Genomic DNA, 21,865 nt, shown 5'->3' with positions numbered 1-21,865 from the left:
TTTGGAGGAGAAAGAATGCTGAGTTGCATTCAAAGAACACCATACCTACTGTGAAGCATGGGGGTGGAAACATCATGCTTTGGGGCTGTTTTATTGCAAAGGGACTAGGATGACTGATCCGTGTAAAGGAAAGAATGAATGGGGCCATGTATCGTGCGATTTTGAGTGAAAACCTCCTTCCATCAGCAAGGGCATTAAAGATGAAACGTGGCTGGGTCTTTTAGCATGACAATGATCCCAAACACACCGCCCGGGCAACGAAGGAGTGGCTTCATAAGAAGCATTGCAAGGTCCTAGAGTGGCCTAGCCAGTCCCCAGATCTCAACCCCATAGAAAATCTTTGGAGGGAGTTAAAAATCCGTGTTGCCCAGCGACAGCCCCAAAACATCTCTGCTCTAGAGGAGATCTGCATGGAGGAATGGGCCAAACTACCTACAACAGTGTGTAAAAACCTTGTGGAGACTTACAGAAAAGGTTTGATCTCTGTCATTGCCAACAAAGGATGTATAACAAAGTATTGAGATGAACTTTTGTTATTGACTAAATACTTATTTTCCACCATAATTTGCAAATAAATTCTTAAAAAATCAGACAATGTGATTCTCTTGATTTTCTTATTTTGTCTCTCATAGTTGAAGTGTACCTGTGATAAAAAAAATTACAGGCCTCTCTCATCTTTTTAAGTGGGAGAACTTGCACAATTGGTGGCTGACTAAATACTTTTTTGCCCCACTGTATATTTATTCTGTTTATTCCCAAAAGACTTTAGTTTATAGCAAAACTCTAAATGATTATTTTTTGCAATCCAATTACTTTTAAAAAGAACTGTAGATAAAATAAACATCAACAAAATTTTAAGCAATATGCACCAATAAATATGTTTCTTAAGCAAACCTTCTTAAAATGTACATAAAAGTTGCCATTATGAGATTACAAGTTTCAGATTTCAGGAATTCAGGCCACGTGTTTTGGGCACGCAAGTAGCGAGTGCTAGTGTTCAGCCAATAATCACCTGTTAGCCTAGAGTTCACAATGTTTTTGAGAACACCTGATTGTGAAAGGCAAATTCAATCCTTCTTCCTATGTGTGGTCCAGAGCATTGTGTTTGAGTGAACTGAGAGTTGTGTCAGGATTATTTATGCTAAATGAATACCTTTTTAAAGTGGGTATTGGATTACATTATATGTATACTCCTGAATGTCTGTGTCTTTATAGATAAAATATCAAGACATAGATAGGTTTGGTAAGTTGTCAAAGATGGATTGCTAGTATGTGTTGTTCTTTTGGCAGCATAAAATAATTCACTGCCAAATGTGCAATAGCTGGGAATTCGCTGAGGAGACATGATTTTCTATAACATTCCAGTTCCAGTAAACAAAGATAATTTTTTTCTTTTTAGAAACATAAGGTCATAAATGAGCAAAAAGTTTAGTGAAAAATGGTAGGTGGGTAGGCCCAAGGCTGGCAATGTTAAAATCAAGCACATGCAATTATTGTGATAATGATACTGTGATAATCTCAGCTTTATAACTTATTTTTTTATATGTTTACAAGTTTGATATCTTCTTCTTTTTCTTCTTCTTCTTATTAGTTTTTGTAGTAGTAGTAGTAGAAATAGTAGTAGAAGTAGTAGTAGTAGTAGTAGTAGGTAGAAGTAGTATGCTCTCATATATCACCTGTACTTGTTTTAGGTGAAACCTTCAAGTGCAGAATGGCTTAAAATGCAGTGAGGAATTGAAAGCATGAAAGAAAAAAGTGCAGTTATTCAGGAATTAAGAATGTCCCATATGCACATTGCATATTCAATGGTTTCAGGAACAAAATGATACACACAATATACCCCTTTCTTTTCCAAAATGGAAGAAGCATATGCTAAGTGGTTTTCAAGAAGCCATGATTATCTGGTATAAAGGGATTATGTTGCGTGTTTCTGAGCCAAGAAATAGTCATGCATATCCAGCCCTCCAACAGAGACCAGCACCAGTTTCATAGTTCGTGGAGACAGTGAACACTGCTAATGAAGGTTCACATAACATTATTTGTGGCATAAGTTAACATCAACAAACCATAAACATTGCAATAATACACCTAAACTAAGTACTACCTGTTAAATTTTGTTGTTTAAATGTCGTAATGAAATAATGAATATGTACTAATGTTTGATCAAATCCCTATCAATCAATTCCAGAAATCGTAGTTGTAATAGTAGAAATAATAATAATAATATTATTAATAATAATAATAATAATAATAATAATAATAATGATAATAATTTTCTTATCTTAGTAGAACATTCTAATATTTGGGACAATATTTATAAAATAATTCACCAAAATAATTAATTGTGACAGCCCTTCATGGATCATCAGGATAATTATTTTCTCTCCCTAAGAAATTTAAAAGGTCTGTTTCAGAAAATTGCACTATGCACATACTGTATGCACACAAACAAAAATCAGTCAAAAATCTTAAACATACCTACAGATTATTACATCAGATTGCATAGGAAATAATGAAAATATACAACTGTTGGTTACATAATTTGTAAATGACTATTTTCAAATAAACATTAGCTATATCCTCTCAAGGTTTCTTCCTCAACACATAAAAGCTATAGAAATAACTTGACTTGCCTTGACTATATACCTGCATTTCTAAAGAATATTAGTGGATAATGTTAAATTAAATTTAACATTAAAGAGAAGGGAAGCACGACAGGGATGCAGGGAGTGTGGATTGGAGACGCAGCATCTCGTTCCGTCAGGGAACTATGGTTACATATGTAACCTAGAGGTGTTCCCTTTCGGGAACTCGAGCTGTGTCACAATGCTTTGGGAATGAGTGTTCAATCATGCCACACTGACCAGTCCTTGCCTAGTGTGTGAGAGCACAACCAGAGCGCAAGAGAAAGGAGCTGGGAGTGGCTCTAAGGTCGAGGTCGTAGAACCTGATGAAGGTAGACCTCAGTAGAGAGACCAGCTGCTAGGAACTGTGCCCCCACAGGGGCCACAGCCACACCCTCCATAACTCTGGGTGGGGGTGAACCAGAGTTCCCCCCACCTGGGAGAGGAGATCCCTTCTGGGAGGAATTTCCCAAAGAGGTTTCTCGAAGAGGGACACCAGGTCCGTGAACAATGGTCTGCCCGACATCGAGGTGCCACCAGGAAGAGACGGGCTCCTTCCCGGGCGAACTCTCTCCAGAACTCCCGGGAGCAGCGCGACAAGGGGGCTGGGTGAGTAAAAACAAACCAGAGGGGACAGTACAATATCACCTAAGTTGCAAACAGATCCACCTGAGCTCTGTGTCTGCTCTCCGATTGGACCACAGGAGGATCTGCCCTGCCAACCTGTATAGGGGCGAGATTGGAGACCCCCTGGTGGTCAATGTAAGAGACCACCAATGTACACTCCTCAGGTCTGGGAGGAAGTGTTCCAGAGCCAGAAACATCTCCTGCACCTCCAGGCAGTTTATGTGCCACGTGAGATGGAGCTTGTTTCACCGACATTGGGCGGAACATAATCATGACCGCTTCCTACCCTGTGAGGGACGCATCTGTCTATAACATTACGTGACAACAAGGAGCTCCCAGGACAGGGCCCTGAGACAGATGGTTTCCACATATCTAAGACTTGGAGAGCTACCAGCGAGACCTTGATATTACGAAGATGATTGCCCCTGCGGGAGAACCCTCTGTCTCTGGATGGGTCTCATATGCAGGAGACCGAGTCAAATCACACTGGATGCTGCTGCCATGAGTCCCAGCAGCCTCTGGAACTGATTCAAAGTGAGTGACTGACCTTCTTTTACTCTCTTGACTGTCGTGAGGATAGTTTCAATCCAAGCGGGAGACAACTGTGCCCGCATAACGGTCGCGTCCCCCACCACGCCTAAGAAGGTGGTTCTCTGTACTGGAGAAAACACACCCTTCTAGGTGTTTTAGTTTTAAACCCAGTTCCTTAATACAGGTGAGAACGACATCTCAATGCTGGACTGCCAGAAGCTCTGAGCTAATATCAACCAATTGTCGATATGTGAATGCCCTGAAGCATGGCCGGGGTCAAAGGGCAGGCAGAGGTGGGGGAAGACACCCGCTATAGGTGGATGTGCCCTGAAGCACATCTTGTGACAGGGTTAGCAGTCTCTAGTCAGGGCCTGCAGGGCCTGCTTGCTGGAGAGGATGACTCTCAGGTCAGCCAGCTTCTTGGGCTTTGGCCTAGAGCAAAGCGGTGCCTGCCGAGCGGCCCCATGGGAGCAACGAGGAAGATACCGCTAGAATGCTGCAGATTGGTTCTTGGCCTCCTGGAACTTGTCGACAACTGCACCTACGGCATCACCAAAAAAGCCAGGAGGGGCTATCATGGCATTTAGCAAGAAAGCCCTGTCCCTGTCTGGAATATCCGAGATGCATTTCTGTGGCTACTAAGGCTGACATGAGCCAACCCACCGCCTTAGCCGTTTCTTTGGTAATACCCTAAGGGCTAGGTTGGCAGTGCAACATAGCTCCTAAATATCGTCAGCCCCAGAGCTGAATTCCTTGCCCATCTCCCGCAGCAGGTCAGCCTGGTATGCCTGCCACACACCCATCGTGTGAAGGCAAACCGCAGCATGACCCGTAAGCCTTGCCCACTACAACCAAAGTGACTCGCAACTTATTGGGCAGTACCAGGGCCTTAAGGGACAATGCTGCACCTGGAGAGAGATAGCTAGCTAGCATGGTTTGTTGGGAGAAGAGGCGGGCTGCATATGGGCTCTCCCAGGACCTGGACACCTCAGTGTGCATATTGCAGAAAAAAGGCAGGCCCCGGCATGGAGGATGTGATGCAGGCCACAGGAAGCACTCATCTAGCTTGCTGGGTGTGCACTGCTTCTGCTTCTCATCCGGCCAGGCTAGCTCGAGCTTAGACATGTCACTACCACAGGAGCTCCTTGTACAGAACAGGCTGGGAGCAGTACATGGGCTCGCTAGCTTCCAACATCTTTCCCTCCTCGGATGAAGAAATGTGGAGCGCCGCGCTGCTTGCACCGGGGAAAGAAGCCGCCAAAGGGTGTGCTTCTCCCAGGGAGCGAGCACTCAACCCGGCAGGTGAGGCAGGAGAAAGTGACGCACCGATCTCCATGCCTTCTGTAAGATCCGCTTGCAAGCCTCACATCATCCGGCGCCACTTTGACTCGGCAAAAGCAGGGCCCGAGCCACGAGGTAGAGCGCTCTTCTTGAAAATGTAAGTTATAATAGACACATCGGCTGTGTGTCCCCTGTGTGTATATATTTTGTTTGTGACAATTTTATAGTGGGCAGTTGGTCAGTTTGTCCACATCTTCAATGATTGCATGTCTGTCAACGAATACACTAAATACATTTTCTTTTCTACAATTTGTTTTGTATCCGACCATCTATTTAAATGTCTACAGTAGTCTTAGTAGGGTCATGGTAAGAATCTGCTAAAAGTATTAGAAAAAAATGTTTGGCCCAAATGACTGAAAGTCTCAAATGAAACCTCTGGCCTTTGCCTTTTTTAATGCATAGAAACTAATGATATTAACCAATTTATGTTTTACCATAAATTCACTTCACATTTCAAACATATCTCCTAGGTTTTCATTTAGATTTGTTAATATTTCTAACCAAAGCTGTATGCTTTTAGCAAGACCACATTTGTCTTTTTAAAACGCATGTACTTCAAAATGGTTGCCAATGAATTATATCAGTAAATCAGTAAATTCGTCTGTTGCCTAGAAGTCTAATTATAGCTCTGATGTCATAAAGATTTGGGGACTGTTTAGACTTGCCTAAAAATGCCTGTGAAAATAAGACAGCCCAAATCTTTTATTCTTTTCTAGTGCAATAGACATCATGAGATCCATTTTGCCTTGTGGTGTAATTTTTTCAATTTGGAATTGGAGCATGGCACCACGGCTTATCTTGCATTTGAATAAACCACAAGACTTTTGGAACAATGTTCTTTAGACAGATGAGACATCTGAGATAATGCACAGCGCCTTATTTGGCAAAAAAAAAAAAACAGAGCATATGAGCACCTCTGTCAAAAATGGTGTAGGAGGAATTGGGTTTGTTTTGCAGCCACAGGACCTGAAATCCTTGAATTCATTGAGTTAGCCATGAACTCCTCTATTTATCAACATATTGTAAAGTCAAATTTGCATTCTGACCAACAAAAATAAAGGTGGTTCTACATTCTGTTATATTTTTTCACAAATGAATTCTCAATTTTTGTTTTATTTTTGTAAAAAAATAAAACAATGACAGTGTAATGTCATGTGTTGTTTATCTGAATTTGTATTCAACAAATTCTAAGACATGATAAGGACCAGATGATTTTAATCATTCTAATATGTGTAATTATATAATTCATAGAGGGTTTACTAATATTTTAATATTAGAAATTTAATATTAACCCTAGAATGCTTTAATTTCTATTACAGGCAAGGTTTCAGGGGCTCCTGGCAGCCAGACAAACAGACCATGCTTAGCTTGGCACCTTGACAGATGGGCACAAGTATATACCTGAGATTTAGCAAAGTAACCAGCATGTGAGCTCACCAGGGCAATTCTGCTAAATCATAAACCTTGAAAAAGATGTAAATAATTATCCAAACAAACAAGTCTTTGTTTATGATCACTGTTATAGAGAGAGAGTCAAATATCTTATTATTGACATACAGAATAGATTAATGCATGTTCATTGCATCATTGTATTGCATCACTGCATTTTCTTTGCAATATCAGCTTGTGCGCCAAAGAGTAAAGCCAGCACAACTGTCTGGCAGTTTGATGTAACCACAATATGTCATGTTGAAATTTATGCTATGGGCTATATATACATTTGAAAAAAATATGATGTGCCAATTAAGGCCAAACATATTAACATTCCATTTTCACTAATTAACAGCATCTACACATGGACAAAATGTGTTATGAATAAAGTTGTGAGTCCAAAAAAGTTATCATGAGTGTTTAAGTCTGGGTTGAAAATCAGACAGTGTGTTTAAATTCCAGCACTGCTTTGATACCATGGTTGGGTCCAAAGACCCTTTACTCCTTGGCTCAGGTGTATCACTCCTTAATTGTAAGCCTTTCTTTATTATAAACAACAACCAAAATAAGCAAATGTATTGAATTATGGTTTGTTTTATACTATGTAAGATTACAAATATGTTTTGTAATTATTTATTGTATTTACTGTAACTTTTATAATACATTTCTGGCAACTGTGATTACAGTAATTTGCCTCCAGTAAATAAAATTTACAGTCTTATTTTTACATTGTTCTTGTATTTAAAAAATACTAGGTAGGCACAAATTGTCACATAGTTATGTCATCGTTGTGTATAATAGTGATTAAAAAGCACAGTGGATAAACCAAAATTGGCAGGCATAAATCAAAATGTAAAACAAAATCATGTGATTGGCAAACAATACTACAAAGACCAAACAAATGCAAGAAGCAAAAAAAACCTAAAAGTGATCAAAAGCTATGGAAATATGAAACAATAAATATTGAATACAAACAATCTGATAATTGACAGAAAATCAACGAGTTACTTAAGCGAGACAGAGGGTAATCAAAGAGGTATATATAAACACATTATAAACACAAGTGAGTGAGAACTATATAAATATATAAATAGCTGTGCAGAAAAAGACACATGAACACATGAACCAATGATGGGACATTGGTGGAGACATTACATAAACAAACACAAATGACACTGCAAACAAAGAGTGAAATGCAGAGGTCTTTAGCAATGCCAGTCAGAATACACTATTCAGTGCTGTAAACTGAGTGAGGGGGGAATCTAGAATAGTTAACATAAACCAGTTATACATACTGTTTATGTTCTGTATCCTAGTCAGGGTTGTAAAAGTCTGAAGATTAAATCATGTGAAAGACAAATATATAGCATTGATTGAAAGCCAGTCAATCAAAAATTACAATGGAAACTCACTCACGTCTAAGAAAAGTTTTGAGTACACAGTCCACCTTTTTTTGGAGGTGGAGGAATGCAGTGAAACTGGAGAAAAAATGAAGAGGGATGACATAAAAGGTTTACTATTCTTTCACTCTTTTTGCATTTAAAATCCTTTTGCCTTTGATATTGCTTTTTTTCCATTCTAAATCCATCCACAGTAAATGTCACAGTAAATTTCTTCCTATGTAATATTTTATGTTACCCTCTCGGCCTTTCTTCACTTCACACCAGAGCACAAAAATCTCCAACATAAGTACATTCAGGCATGAGAGCTGAAGTCTTTTAAAGTACTACATTTGTCAGAGAACCATTTAATAAAAACTTTCTTTTGGCTTCTCCCATTAGGAGTCGCCACAGCAGACTATCCGCATGTTTGATTTGGCACATGTTTTTACGCTGGATGCCCTTCCTAACGCAACCCTCCCCATTTATGCGGGCATGGGACCGGCACTAAGGCTTGTGCAACCCTAATGGCTGGGGTTGTTTTTTCTGACCGGGAATCGAACCTGGGCCGCAGCGGTGAGAGCGCCACATCCTAATGACTAGACCACCAGGGAACCATGATAAAAAAAAAATACCTTAACTTGCAAAATTGAAAGAATATTGTAGTTTTTCAGATTATGAGTGGCTGCTCCACTCGGGGTCTCTGGGGGAGGTCTAACGTGGCACATAATCTGCCTCGAGATGTTGGCCATCTTCAAGCTCTGAGGCATTTCTTCCCAGACCTCAGGGGCCACCATGTGTTGGTCTGTACGGACAACGCTTCAGTGGTTTGCTATATCAACCACCACTCTTGCCCTCTGTACAGTCAGGTATGCCAGATCCTCCAGTGGGCCCAAGAGAAGCTGTTCTTCTTGAAGGCAGCGTATACCCCAGGCTGCTTAAACCAGGGAGCAGATGCCCTCTCGAGGCTAGGACTAAGGTTTGGGGAATGGCGGCTCCATCCCGAGGTGGTGAAGCAAATCTGGGAACAATTTTACAGAGCTCAGGTATACCTGCTTGCGTCTCAAGAGACATCACACTTTCCCTCTAGGGCTGGATGCCATGGTACTGGCACTCCGCTCCTGGGAGTTCTGGAGAGAGTTCTCTAGGATAAAGTTAATCTCTTCCTGGTGGCCCCATGTTGGCCGGGCAGGCCATGGTTTGCGGACTTAATAGCCCTGCTTGAACCCTCTCTGGGAGCTTCCTCTCAGAAGGGATCTTCTATCTCAGGCAGGGAGCACAATAATACACCCACGCCTAGAGCTGTGGGGCCTAGCCGCCAGCCTCTCCACTGAGGTGGTAAATTCTTCAATCCCGAGCTCCCTTCATGAGGATGTTGTACGACATGGTGTGAATAACACTACCTAGACCCAGTTAACTGCCCATTTGGCTCAGTTCTGTTATTCCTTTAAGAAAAGTTCGCCAAATGGTTGGCTCCATCCACCCTGAAGGTTTATGTGCCTGCCATTGTGGCCAGTAATGCCTTCGTGGCAGGCAGTCACTGCATAAAAACCCGTTGGTGACACGCTTACTCCACGGCACCCGGAGGCTGAGGCCTCCAGTGTGACCTAGAGTGCCTATATGGGACTTGGCCATTGTCTTGAAGGCCCTGTTGGGGCCTCCCTTTGAGCCTTTGAACTGAGGTACCTGTGAGGTTCCTCGCGGTTAAGACTGTGTTTCTTTTGGACATCTTTTCTTTTAAAAGAGTAGGGGATCTTCAGGCCCTTTCTGTGGCCCCTTCTTTCCTGGAGTTTACTCCAGGCCTGGTCAGTGCCTTCCTCTACCCTATATTAGGGTATGTTCCTAAAGAACCCTCGGTCATCCCACCACCTATTAGGCCAGACCTGGGCAAACTACGGCCCGTGTGAGGCCAATCATAAATTACAGGGATGCACCGAAAATTCAGCCACCGAAAATTTTCGCCCGAAATACCTAAATCACCGAAACAACACGGCAGAAACACAATTGTAATGATGCAAAAAAAAAAAGCACAGCCAGCACACGGTTATCTGGATAAGAGCCATCATGTCTGCGGTGTGGACTTATTTCAATATTTCGGAGAAAATCCCACAGATAGCGATTTGCAAAACATGCAATGCTGAAATTAGCAAAATTTCACTGCAAAGAGTTTCTCCACGTCGGGTTTAATTTATCAACTGAAATCCAAACATCCCGATTGCCATTCTAAATATGAGAAGAACGCGGCGCAGAAAAGTAAAGTCAATCCGAGCATGCGCACTCCGTCTGTAGAGGACGTTTTTTAAAATGCAAGAAAGTTTCCCAGTGATAGTGCCAAGGCAAAAGGCATAACACAAAAAAATTATGGATTTTATTGACTTAGATCAGTGGTCGCCAGTGGATCGACAGATTGATCTTTGAAACATTCCCTGTGGATCCTGAAAATAATAATTATTATAATATAATATTATTTATTACACAGCTCTTCTTAATGCTGTAGATTAAAACATTCCTTTCACTTGAATGGGCTTCCAAACGTTCGGCAGTCAATTAGTTTAACAGACCATTGCTAATAATAATTGACCGCTGCCTGTCTGTCAATACTATGAATGGTAACAAATAAATAACAATAATTTATAATAATAAATAAAAAACTTTTGTAATTGATTTATTCTTTGAACTGCAATGCATTGACTTTAGTGAGGTTAGTACACACTCATAGCCATAAATGCAATGTTTCTAATAATTTACAATATTTTTTCTTTCGGTGTTTCGGTTTTGGCCTTGGTTTCCTCATTTTTGGTTTTTGGTTTCGGAAAAGAATTTTTATTTTGGTGCATCCCTAAAATATTATCGTTGGTGTGGCCCTCTGACACAATTCAGGTTTCTCATGTGGCCCCTTGTAAAAATTAATTGCCCACCCCTGTATTAGACTCCAGGCATTCTCTCCTTCTCCCTCCAGGCCCCAGACCAGGCGAAGCTTAACCGACTGTGTCCAGTGAGAACACTGGACATATACGTCCACAGAACAGAACTGTGAAGGAAGTCAGAGCAGCTATTTGTCTGCTTGGCCCTCTGAGGAGCTCAGCAGATGGTAAATTGTAAATGCTAATTCTTCCTCTTAAGGGTCTTCTGGTCTCTCCGCTCCATTTGGGGTCAGAGCACACTCGACTCGGAATGTGGCGGCCTCTAAGGCCTTGTCCTCTGAAATTTCCCTCCAAGACATTTGCAATGTTGTGGGCTAGTCCACTCCGCTGACCTTTGTCAGGTTCTATAGCCTCGATCTCAGTCCAACTCCTGGCCCCGCTGTCCTTCGCCGTTGCTGTGCTTGTCCACACTAGGCAGGGATTGGTCAAACTGGCTTAATTGGATTCTCATTCCCAAAGCGTTTCTGAGGCAGCTCGAGCTCCTATTGGGAAACATCTCTAGGTTATGTATGTAACCATGGTTCCCCGAGGGAACAAGACGCTGCGCCTATATGCCACACTGCCTGGATTTATTTTAAATGTTTTATATATAAAAACCTAATACTTGTGGGTGTGTGTTGTTGTGCGTGTGTATGAGAGTCTTTACTGTATACTTGTGAAAATTAAAGTTTTAAATGTTATGGTTTTACATACCAGATCATAATAAAAAGTCTAATTAACTTCAAACAATCTCAAATAAACAAACACATTACATATTACACTGTTACACCTTATTTATTTACAAACATCCAGCCTTGTGTGAAAAACTAAGTGCACCTTTACTGCTACTATAGGATTTAAGATGCTAAACTGCTTATGTGCTGCTAATAAAATGCCCTTGATTAGTTGATCATTAATTAATCATTAGGTCATGTATCAGGACAATGATCCCAAGAACACCATCTAATCCACAACAGAATGGCTGAAAATAACAAAATCAAAGTGTTGTAACATTGTACAGAAGTCATACAGAACACAATAACTTTAGATTATTCCTGCTTAAAATATTTCTACAAGAATCTGAATCACTTTTTTGATAAAAAAAAAATCTACATTTGTAAGCAAATGTAGATGTTAATGTATTTGTTTATATTCGACATACAATCCATATATAAGATATAAAAATAACCAAGTAAAAACATCTAGACAGTTTTAGATCTCAGATGCTGTATAGTTGACTGAGGGAATAATTCTGTTTACCTCTGTAAGGTGTGGATTGGGGTTGAAGCCGCACTGATTGCACACAATGGTGCGACACTGGGTGCACTTGTTGAAATTGGGTACTCTGTCAGCACTGGTCAGCTCTGTTGTGTTGCAGATTGGGCACAGTTTGCTGCTGGGCATGGGTGCTATCTGTGGCACTGAGTAGGGTGAGGTGGGAGCACTGCCTCGGTCAGGAGACACTGAAGGCGATCGACCTGTTCGGCCTACACTTCCCCCACTACTGAAGTCTACCTGAAGGTTCCGTCTGGAGGCATGCTGACCAGGACCTTGGTCTGTACCCATGCCCTGCGATGTTGCCTGATTCTGAGATTGAGGGGTTGGAGATGGTCTTGGGCTCTCATGGGTGGCCAGTCTGTAGGTGTCTCCTCGTCCTGGGATTCCTCCCATGCCTCCCATGCCCAAGCCACCACCCACCCCTGTGACACCACTAGAGCCACTGCCTGTTTTTGGAGATGGTGGAGCTCCAGCCAGCCTGAAATAGAAAGAGAGAGCAAATGAGAGAAAAAGAGGGAGAGGGAACTTGATATAACAATTTAAAGTTGAGTCTCTGTTGAGACTCATGAATCATTGTTGCCAGCTACAAGAAGAGAATACTGTGCCAAAAGTTTAGAATTACCTTGTCTTTTATAATTTTTAAGATACTTGCATTTTCCGTTTGTTTATATGCAACAAACTAGGTAAAAAGCAAAAACACAAGAATTGGACAATTAATGACTGGAATAAAGATCTAAATGTATAAATCTGATATTTTTGGCTCTAACAAAAGAACTTAAGTAAAATAGAGCAAAAGACAGTATATAAATTGTATGATGTTTCATTTATATATTGTGATATGATGTTTGTATGGTGCGCATATATATATATATATATATATATATATATATATATATATATATATATATATATATATATATATATATATATATGATGCAACATACAGGAAAATAAGTATTTGAACACCCTGCTATTTTGCAAATTCTCCCACTTAGAAATCATGGAGGGGTCTGAAATTGTCATCGTAGGTGCATGTCCACTGTGAGAGACATAATCTAAAAAAAAATCCAGAAATCACAATATATGATTTTTAAACTATTTATTTGTATGATACAGCTGCAAATAAGTATTTGAACACCTGTCTATCAGCTAGAAATCTGACCCTCAAAGACCTGTTAGTCTGCCTTTAAAATGTCCACCTCCACTACATATATTATCCTAAATTAGATGTACCTGTTTGATCGTCGTTAGCTGCATAAAGACACCTGTCCACCCCATACAATCAGTAAGAATCCAACTACTAACATGGCCAAGACCAAAGAGCTGTCCAAAGACACTAGAGACAAAATTGTACACCTCCACAAGACTGGAAAGGGCTACGGGGAAATTGCCAAGCAGCTTGGTGAAAAAAGGTCCACTGTTGGAGCAATCATTAGAAAATGGAAGAAGCTAAACATGACTGTCAATCTCCCTCGGACTGGGGCTCCATGCAAGATCTCACCTCGTGGGGGTCTCAATGATCTTAAGGAAGGTGAGAAATCAGCCCAGAACTACACGGGAGGAGCTGGTCAATGACCTGAAAAGAGCTGGGACCACCATTTCCAAGGTTACTGTTGGTAATACACTGAGACGTCATGGTTTGAAATCATGCATGGCACGGAAGGTTCCCCTGCTTAAACCAGCACATGTCCAGGCACGTCATTAGTTTGCCAATGACCATTTGGATGATCCAGAGGAGTCATGGGAGAAAGTCATGTGGTCAAATGAGACCAAAATAGAACTTTTGGGTCATAATTCCACTAAACGTGTTTAGAGGAAGAAGAATGATGAGTACCATCCCAAGAACACTATCCCTACTGTGAAGCATGGGGGTTTTAGAATCATGCTTTGAGGGTGTTTTTCTGCACATGGGACAGGGTGACTGCACTGTATTAAGGAGAGAATGACCGGGGCCATGTATTGCAAGATTTTGGGGAACAACTTCCTTCCCTCAGTTAGAGCATTAAAGATGGGTCGAGGCTGGGTCTTCCAACATGACAATGACCCAAAGCACACAGCCAGGATAACCAAGGAGTGGCTCTGTAAGAAGCATATCAAGGTCCTGGCGTGGCCTAGTCAGTCTCCAGACCTAAACCCAATAGAGAATCTTTGGAGGGAGCTCAAACTCCGTGTTTCTCAGCGACAGGCCAGAAATCTGACTGATCTAGAGAAGATCTGTGTGAAGGAGTGGGCCAAAATCCCTCCTGCAGTGTGTGCAAACCTGGTGAAAAACTACAGGAAATGTTTGACCTCTGTAAAGGCTACTGTACCAAATATTAACATAGACTTTCTCAGGTGTTCAAATACTTATTTGCAGCTGTATCATACAAATAAATAGTTAAAAAATTCATACATTATGATTTCTGTATTTTTTTTTTTTAGATTATGTCTCTCACAGTGGACATGCACCTACAATGACAATTTCAGACCCCTACATGATTTCTAAGTGGGAGAACTTGCAAAATAGCAGGGTGTTCAAATACTTATTTTCCTCACTGTATATGTATATATATATAGCATATCAAGGTCCTGGCGTGGCCTAGTCAGTCAAATACTTATTTTCCTCACTGTATATGTATATATATATATATATATATATATATATATATATATATATATATATATATATATATATATACATATACAGTGAGGAAAATAAGTATTTGAACACCCTGCTATTTTGCAAGTTCTCCCACTTAGAAATCATGGAGGGGTCTGAAATTGTCATCGTAGGTGCATGTCCACTGTGAGAGACATAATCTAAAAAAAAATCCAGAAATCACAATGTATGATTTTTAAACTATTTATTTGTATGATACAGCTGCAAATAAGTATTTGAACACCTGTCTATCAGCTAGAATTCTGACCCTCAAAGACCTGTTAGTCTGCCTTTAAGATGTCCACCTCCAGTACATTTATTATCCTAAATTAGATGCACCTGTTTGAGGTCGTTAGCTGCATAAAGACACCTGTCCACCCCATACAATCAGTAAGAATCCAACTACTAACATGGCCAAGACCAAAGAGCTGTCCAAAGACACTAGAGACAAAATTGTACACCTCCACAAGGCTGGAAAGGGCTACAGGGAAATTGCCAAGCAGCTTGGTGAAAAAAGGTCCACTGTTGGAGCAATCATTAGAAAATGGAAGAAGCTAAACATGACTGTCAATCTCCCTCGGACTGGGGCTCCATGCAAGATCTCACCTCGTGGGGTCTCAATGATCCTAAGGAAGGTGATAAATCAACCCAGAACTACATGGGAGGAGCTGGTCAATGACCTGAAAAGAGCTGGGACCACCGTTTCCAAGGTTACTGTTGGTAATACACTAAGACGTCATGGTTTGAAATCATGCATGGCATGGAAGGTTCCCCTGCTTAAACCAGCACATGTCCAGGCACGTCTTAAGTTTGCCAATGACCATTTGGATGATCCAGAGGAGTCATGGGAGAAAGTCATGTGGTCAGATGAGACCAAAATAGAACTTTTGGGTCATAATTCCACTAAACGTGTTTGGAGGAAGAAGAATGATGAGTACCATCCCAAGAACACCATCCCTACTATGAAGCATGGGGGTGGTAGCATCATGCTTTGGGGGTGTTTTTCTGCACATGGGACAGGGCGACTGCACTGTATTAAGGAGAGGATGACCGGGGCCATGTATTGCGAGATTTTGGGGAACAACCTCCTTCCCTCAGTTAGAGCATTGAAGATGGGTCGAGGCTGGGTCTTCCAACATGACAATGACCCGAAGCACACAGCCAGGATAACCAAGGAGTGGCTCTGTAAGAAGCATATCAAGGTTCTGGTGTGGCCTAGACAGTCTCCAGACCTAAACTCAATAGAGAATCTTTGGAGGGAGCTCAAACTCTGTGTTTCTCAGCGACAGGCCAGAAACCTGACTGATCTAGAGAAGATCTGTGTGGAGGAGTGGGCCAAAATCCCTCCTGCAGTGTGTGCAAACCTGGTGAAAAACTACAGGAAACGTTTGACCTCTGTAATTGCAAACAAAGGCTCCTGTACCAAATATTAACATTGACTTTCTCAGGTGTTCAAATACTTATTTGCAGCTGCATCATACAAATAAATAGTTTAAAAATCATACATTATGATTTCTGGATATTTTTTTTTAGATTATGTCTCTCACAGTGGACATGCACCTACGATGACAATTTCAGACCCCTCCATAATTTCTAAGTGGGAGAACTTGCAAAATAGCAGCGTGTTCAAATACTTATTTTCCTCACTGTGTATATATATATATATATATATATATATATATATATATATATATATATATATATATATATATATATATATATATATATATATATATAGTAAATCTCTACAGAATTACTGTCCTCTGAAAATAACTCAGCTTACAGCCATTATTGTCTGAATAACTGAAAATGTGAGTACACCCTAAGCAGTAACAGCTGTATGTCATGTGACCATGCAAAACCACATGTACTATTCATCATGTTTATGTTTTTGTCTGCTTTACAGGACCATAAAAAATTGTGTATCTAGTTTAAATTTGGTGCTTTAAGTATAATTCTCTCATACTGACCACTGGATGTTCAACATGGCCCCTAATGGCCACTTAGAAATATTGCTCTACATAAAAATGGCCTAGGCTATAAGATTATCGGTAACACCCTGAAACTGAGTTACAGTACAGTGGCCAAAGTCATACAGAGGTTTTCCAAGACAGATCCACTCAGAACAGGCCTCACAATGGTAAATCAAAATAGTTGAGCCCTCGTTTTTTCCATCAGATGCAGAAGCTGTCTTCAAACGCATGAGTGCTCATAGCAGTCCTTTAAAGGTTGAAGAAGCAGAAAGTCCGCTTGTCAGTTTTTAGAACATATGCCACGCACTGCAAACACTGTCGGTTTGCATGACCGTCATCTCAGAAGTAAGCCTTTTCTGAAGTTGGCACACAAGAAAGCCTACAAACAGTTTGCTGATGACAACCTGTCCAAGAGCATGAATTACTGGAACCATGTTCTGTGGTCTAAATAAAACTAAGATAAAACCACCATGTGTGGTGACACTGTGGTGAGGAGTATCAAGAAAATTGAGTCTTGCCTACAGTCAAGCATGGCGGTGATATCACCGAAGAAGCACCATGTGTCTAACATTTACAAGCTCCATTATGACATTATGGAGGAGTGGAAGAGGATCCCAGCAACAACCTGGGCAGCTTTGGTGAATTTCATACCAGGAGGATTAAGGCAGTGCTAGATAACAATGGTGCTTATACACAATATTGACACTTTAGACACAGTTGACACATGTTTACTTAGGGTGTACTCACTTTTGTTGCCAGCTATTAAATCTGTTTTTTACCAGGCAGTACATTTTGTCACACATCATTGTTTTCCCAACCTTATCACTTTTAAGCTGTCATTATATATTATTATAATTATAATTCCAACACATCTCTCATATGCAGAGAATGACTCAACAGAAAACAGCCCTCAGTCTGCATCTCTGATTAATCAGCAAAAACGTTTACCATGAAACATCTATCAGCCATTTGGGAACCTTGCTGCACATTTTTATAATTTTCATCTCCATGAGAGAATATAAAACAGCTGAAAAATAGGCACATACTGCTCTCATGTGAATGTAAATTCATTTTGTTTTCTTTTGGTGATATTCAGCATAGGCATGATAATAAGGTTAAAAGCTCAACTTTTAGCATACATATTTTCAGGTGTTCATATTCTGTTATTCTGGTATACTGCTATACATTTATCCTTAAAACAAGCTGTTATTTATTTGACCTCTTTTTGACATAATTTATATTATAGGGTATACCATGCTAATCTTCAGTGTACTTTCTAACAAGTATTATGTTTTGAGTAAAAAAACAACAACAACAATAACAACACATTTCATGAAACACTCATTGTTATAAATGCGGACAAATTATGCTTATGTTTAGGTTTAATAAGACACATACACACACTGCATTATGGGAAAAAGTACACTCAGACACTCTAAAATAGTAACAACAAAGAGGCTGTTGGACCAAACTTTTTAAAGTGTACATGTTCAAGAATTTACATTTTAAAATGTTCTTTGGTATGAATTCTGGATTTTGAGAACAAAGCAATGTAGATGTTCAACCTGTCATGTTTTTAAGCTATTGACCAGTGCTGGACCAGCAACAAAAAAAAACCTTACACATACTGTACACATCTCCTGTTCAAGTAAATTTATGTGAAAAGTTATAGTTAAGGGCAATGTCTAGGGCACTGTTACAGCCCATAATTTTCTTTTGTTAAATAAAACTAAATCCAATCACATAATCTAAGTTTGTTTGTTTGTATATAAATTTTGTAATAAGAAGGACTCTATCATTGTGCTTTATGTGGTGTAACACTTTTAATCATAGCCAATCTTAAAGACCGAATATGAGAGTAGCTCTATCTGTGTTTTTGTGACTGTGGAATGTTAAGACTATTAATTTCCAATTATACTGATAATTACCAGCCATTAAACACTCTATATGCAGTACATCCTTAACAGGCAACAGGGCAGTGGATCCTATTTGTCATTCTGCTGGCTACATTATGTTACTACTGGGAAGTTTATCACGGCACCACAAGTTGCTCACATTAGCAAAAGTAAATTTGCTTACCCTTTTTATAATGCTAAAGTTTTTTTTTCTCTTGTTGAAACCCAACTGGAGAACAAAGGGGTTTCTGTATGCTTAAACACTTTGAGGTACACTCCATAATATGAATGAATGAATGAGTTTACAGAAAACAGAAAACATTAGTCTAAGAAAGAAGAGATGTCATGTGCCAGGTTAAAACTAAAAAAATGCTAATTCCCACCTGCAGTCCCTAGACAGATGTTACATTTACAAAAGGTCATAAAATACATACAGTATAATACATGGAAGCATTTTTTTCACTCACATCATTAAAAACACTATCCACTTCATGAATCTAGCATTCACTCACTCACAATCTACCTTGTTCATATCACAGTCATTCAGTGCTTACAAGTTTGCTTTGTTAATAGCCACTGTTTGGTCAGGGATGTAAATGTGCTATAGTTTGTACATAAAATAATTTCATTTGGAAGAGTGTTCCAAAGGCTCCCTGCTTTATAAAAGAACAAATGTTGCCCATAAGTGGTTTTGCGTCTTGGAACGCTGCACTCTCCTCTGACTGTTGACCGTGTGGCTCTATTAAGTCTATCTGAATTTAGTGTGACCAATTTTCTCAGAGGTGGAGCAGCAATATTATGGATAATGAAGTTTTCAAAACTCAAAATATTATATTTACTCAGTACTTTACAATGACGGTAATGACGAGGCTTTTTATCATGGATTTTTATTGCCCGTTTATATTATGATTCTAGTAATTTTAACGATGTTTTATACGCCTGAGACCAACTAGACATGCAATAGAGTAGATGCGGAACAATCATAGCATTAAAATAAATATTTGAGGCTTTCATAGTTAATGAATTTCTAATATGTTTATATTTCATCAAATAAAATTTTAATTTATTACCAAATTTTTTTTTATGACTTTTAAAACCTAGATTCGAATCAAATATTAGACCTAAATATTTTGTTTCCTTTACATTTAAAATTTTTTGCCCATTTACTTACATTTTTTGAGTTAGATGTAACTTACGTTTATTTGAGAAAAAACATTGACCCTTTTATCAACATTTAAGGTTAGACAAGACGTCTGCAACCATTTTACAACGTTTTGCATCACTTTTGATAATTTGTCAGCAATATGGACAGGTGTCAGCAATTTGTCAGCAATATGGACAGGTGATGTGCATAAAGTTCAGGAAAACACTGTCAGTTTATTTAAGAATAATCAGTTTGGGCCAAAGTATATAAGTACACAACACATTTCTGAGTAGCTTTAAGCTATCTCAATACAAAGTGAGTAATTTATATTTACTATCTATTTGTGTATGTTGTGCAGTGATCATATGACTACAAAGATTTGGGTAAATACAGTGAACATCAAAAGAAGATGCACTGTATAGTTGTCAAAAAAGCTATTTATTCATTTAATTTTAGATATTAGTTTTACAGCATTTGGAAGGTATTATACACTGTTCAAACTTTTAAAGATTCTACCTTTTCCTTCACTCATATAATTATGAATACACATACTTATTAGGACTTATCTAGAATTCTGGGTTATTAAGTTTGAGTATTATGTTTCAAAATAATCTTCATGAACTCCACACTATTATACTCAAAATATCAGTAAACCCTGTTAGTATATCAGCTTGCACATTTTTTGCTGTTCAGAATCAGAATAAAAATAGCATTATTACCAAATATCCTTACTCACACAAGGAATTTGACTTGGTGTCAGGACCTTCCATTGCAGGAGAAGTACAGACATAATGTAACAGAATAATAAACCAGACAGTTAAATAATGCAATATATACAGAGTAAAAATATTGTTTAATAAATGAACAGATGTTATTCAAAAGTGTGCAGTTTACAAATGGACCATTGGATACTATGTACAAATGTGTCAGTTATGATGGACAATGTGTAGTTATGAATATTTAAATTGTTCATGCTGAGTATAGCCTGTGGAAAAAAAAAAAAAAAAAAAATATATATATATATATATATATATATATATATATATATACACTTTTTTGTGCCTGGCTGCTCTGGTGGACGGTGCTCTGTAGTGCTGACCAGAAGGAAACAGTTTTAAGATAGAGTGGGCTGTGGGTTCCAAAGTAATTTTCTTAGCCCTTTTCTCCACTCTGGATGAGTAAAGATTGGGCAGTGGGGCACCAATAATTCTCTCAGCAGTCTTGACCATCCACTGTAGCCTCTTGATGTCTGATTTGGTAGCTGAATCAAACCAGACAATTATAGATGTACACAGGACAGACTCAATGATGGCCGAGTAGAATTGTTTCAGCAGCTCCTGTGGCAGGTTGAATTTCCCCAGTTGGCGAAGGAAGTACAACCTCTGCTGGGCCTTTCTAGCAATGAAGTCAATGTTATTGTCCCACTTTAGGTCCTGAGAAATAATGGTACCCAGAAACTTGAATGACTCCACTGATGTAACAGTGCTGTTAATGATTGTTAGTCGGGGGAGTGCTGGAGATTTCTCCTGAAGTCCACAACCATCTCCACTGTTTTGAACATGTTGAGCTCCAGGTCGAGGTCCAACCTCCTGTCTGTAAGCAGACTCATCTCCATCCTGGATGAGGCCTATGACTTTAGTGTCATCCACAAACTTCAGGAGCTTGACAGAGGAGATTTTAGAGCTGCAGTCATTTGTGTTCAGTGAGAAGAGCAGTGGGGAGAGAACCGGAGCACCAGTGCTGATAGTGAGAGACCTGGATGTGAGCTTGCCTAGCCTCACTGTCTGCTGCCTGTCTGTCAGGAAGCTGGTGATCCACAGACAGATTGGGGTGGGCACAGAAAATCTGGGTCAGTTTGTCTGAGAGAAGGTCAGGAATGATGGTATTAAAGTTTGTAAAATGAAGTCTACAAACAAGATCCTTGCGTAGGTCCCAGGTCTGTCAAGATGTTGCAGTATATAATGTAGTTCCAGGTTGACCTGTTTGCTCTGTAGGCAAACTGAAGGGGATCCAACAGAGGTCCAGTGATGTTCTTCAGGTAGGCTAGGACCAGTCTTTTAAATGACTTCATGATCACAGACGTGAGAGCAACAGGTCTGTA

General features: G+C 39.7%; 1 protein-coding gene across 5 annotated transcripts in view; it reads right to left on the bottom strand.

The window, feature by feature from the left end:
* Positions 1–21,865, bottom strand: part of bsna (bassoon presynaptic cytomatrix protein a) — a 105,981-nt gene that overhangs the window by 69,102 nt on the left and 15,014 nt on the right. For all 5 annotated transcript variants that reach the window (XR_014535682.1, XR_014535683.1, XR_014535684.1 and 2 more), the window contains exon 2: positions 12,097–12,592. Coding sequence is in view for 1 of the 5 variants with exons in the window: in XM_083554326.1 (XP_083410452.1) it covers positions 12,097–12,592 (496 nt within the window). In the remaining 4 variants the exon portion in view is untranslated. The remainder of the gene's footprint in view (positions 1–12,096; positions 12,593–21,865) is intronic.

The sequence above is a fragment of the Silurus aristotelis genome (genome assembly GCF_946808225.1).
Source record: "Silurus aristotelis genome assembly, chromosome: 11".
NCBI classification, from domain to species: domain Eukaryota; kingdom Metazoa; phylum Chordata; class Actinopteri; order Siluriformes; family Siluridae; genus Silurus; species Silurus aristotelis.
This window is presented reverse-complemented; position numbering and strand designations above follow the sequence as displayed.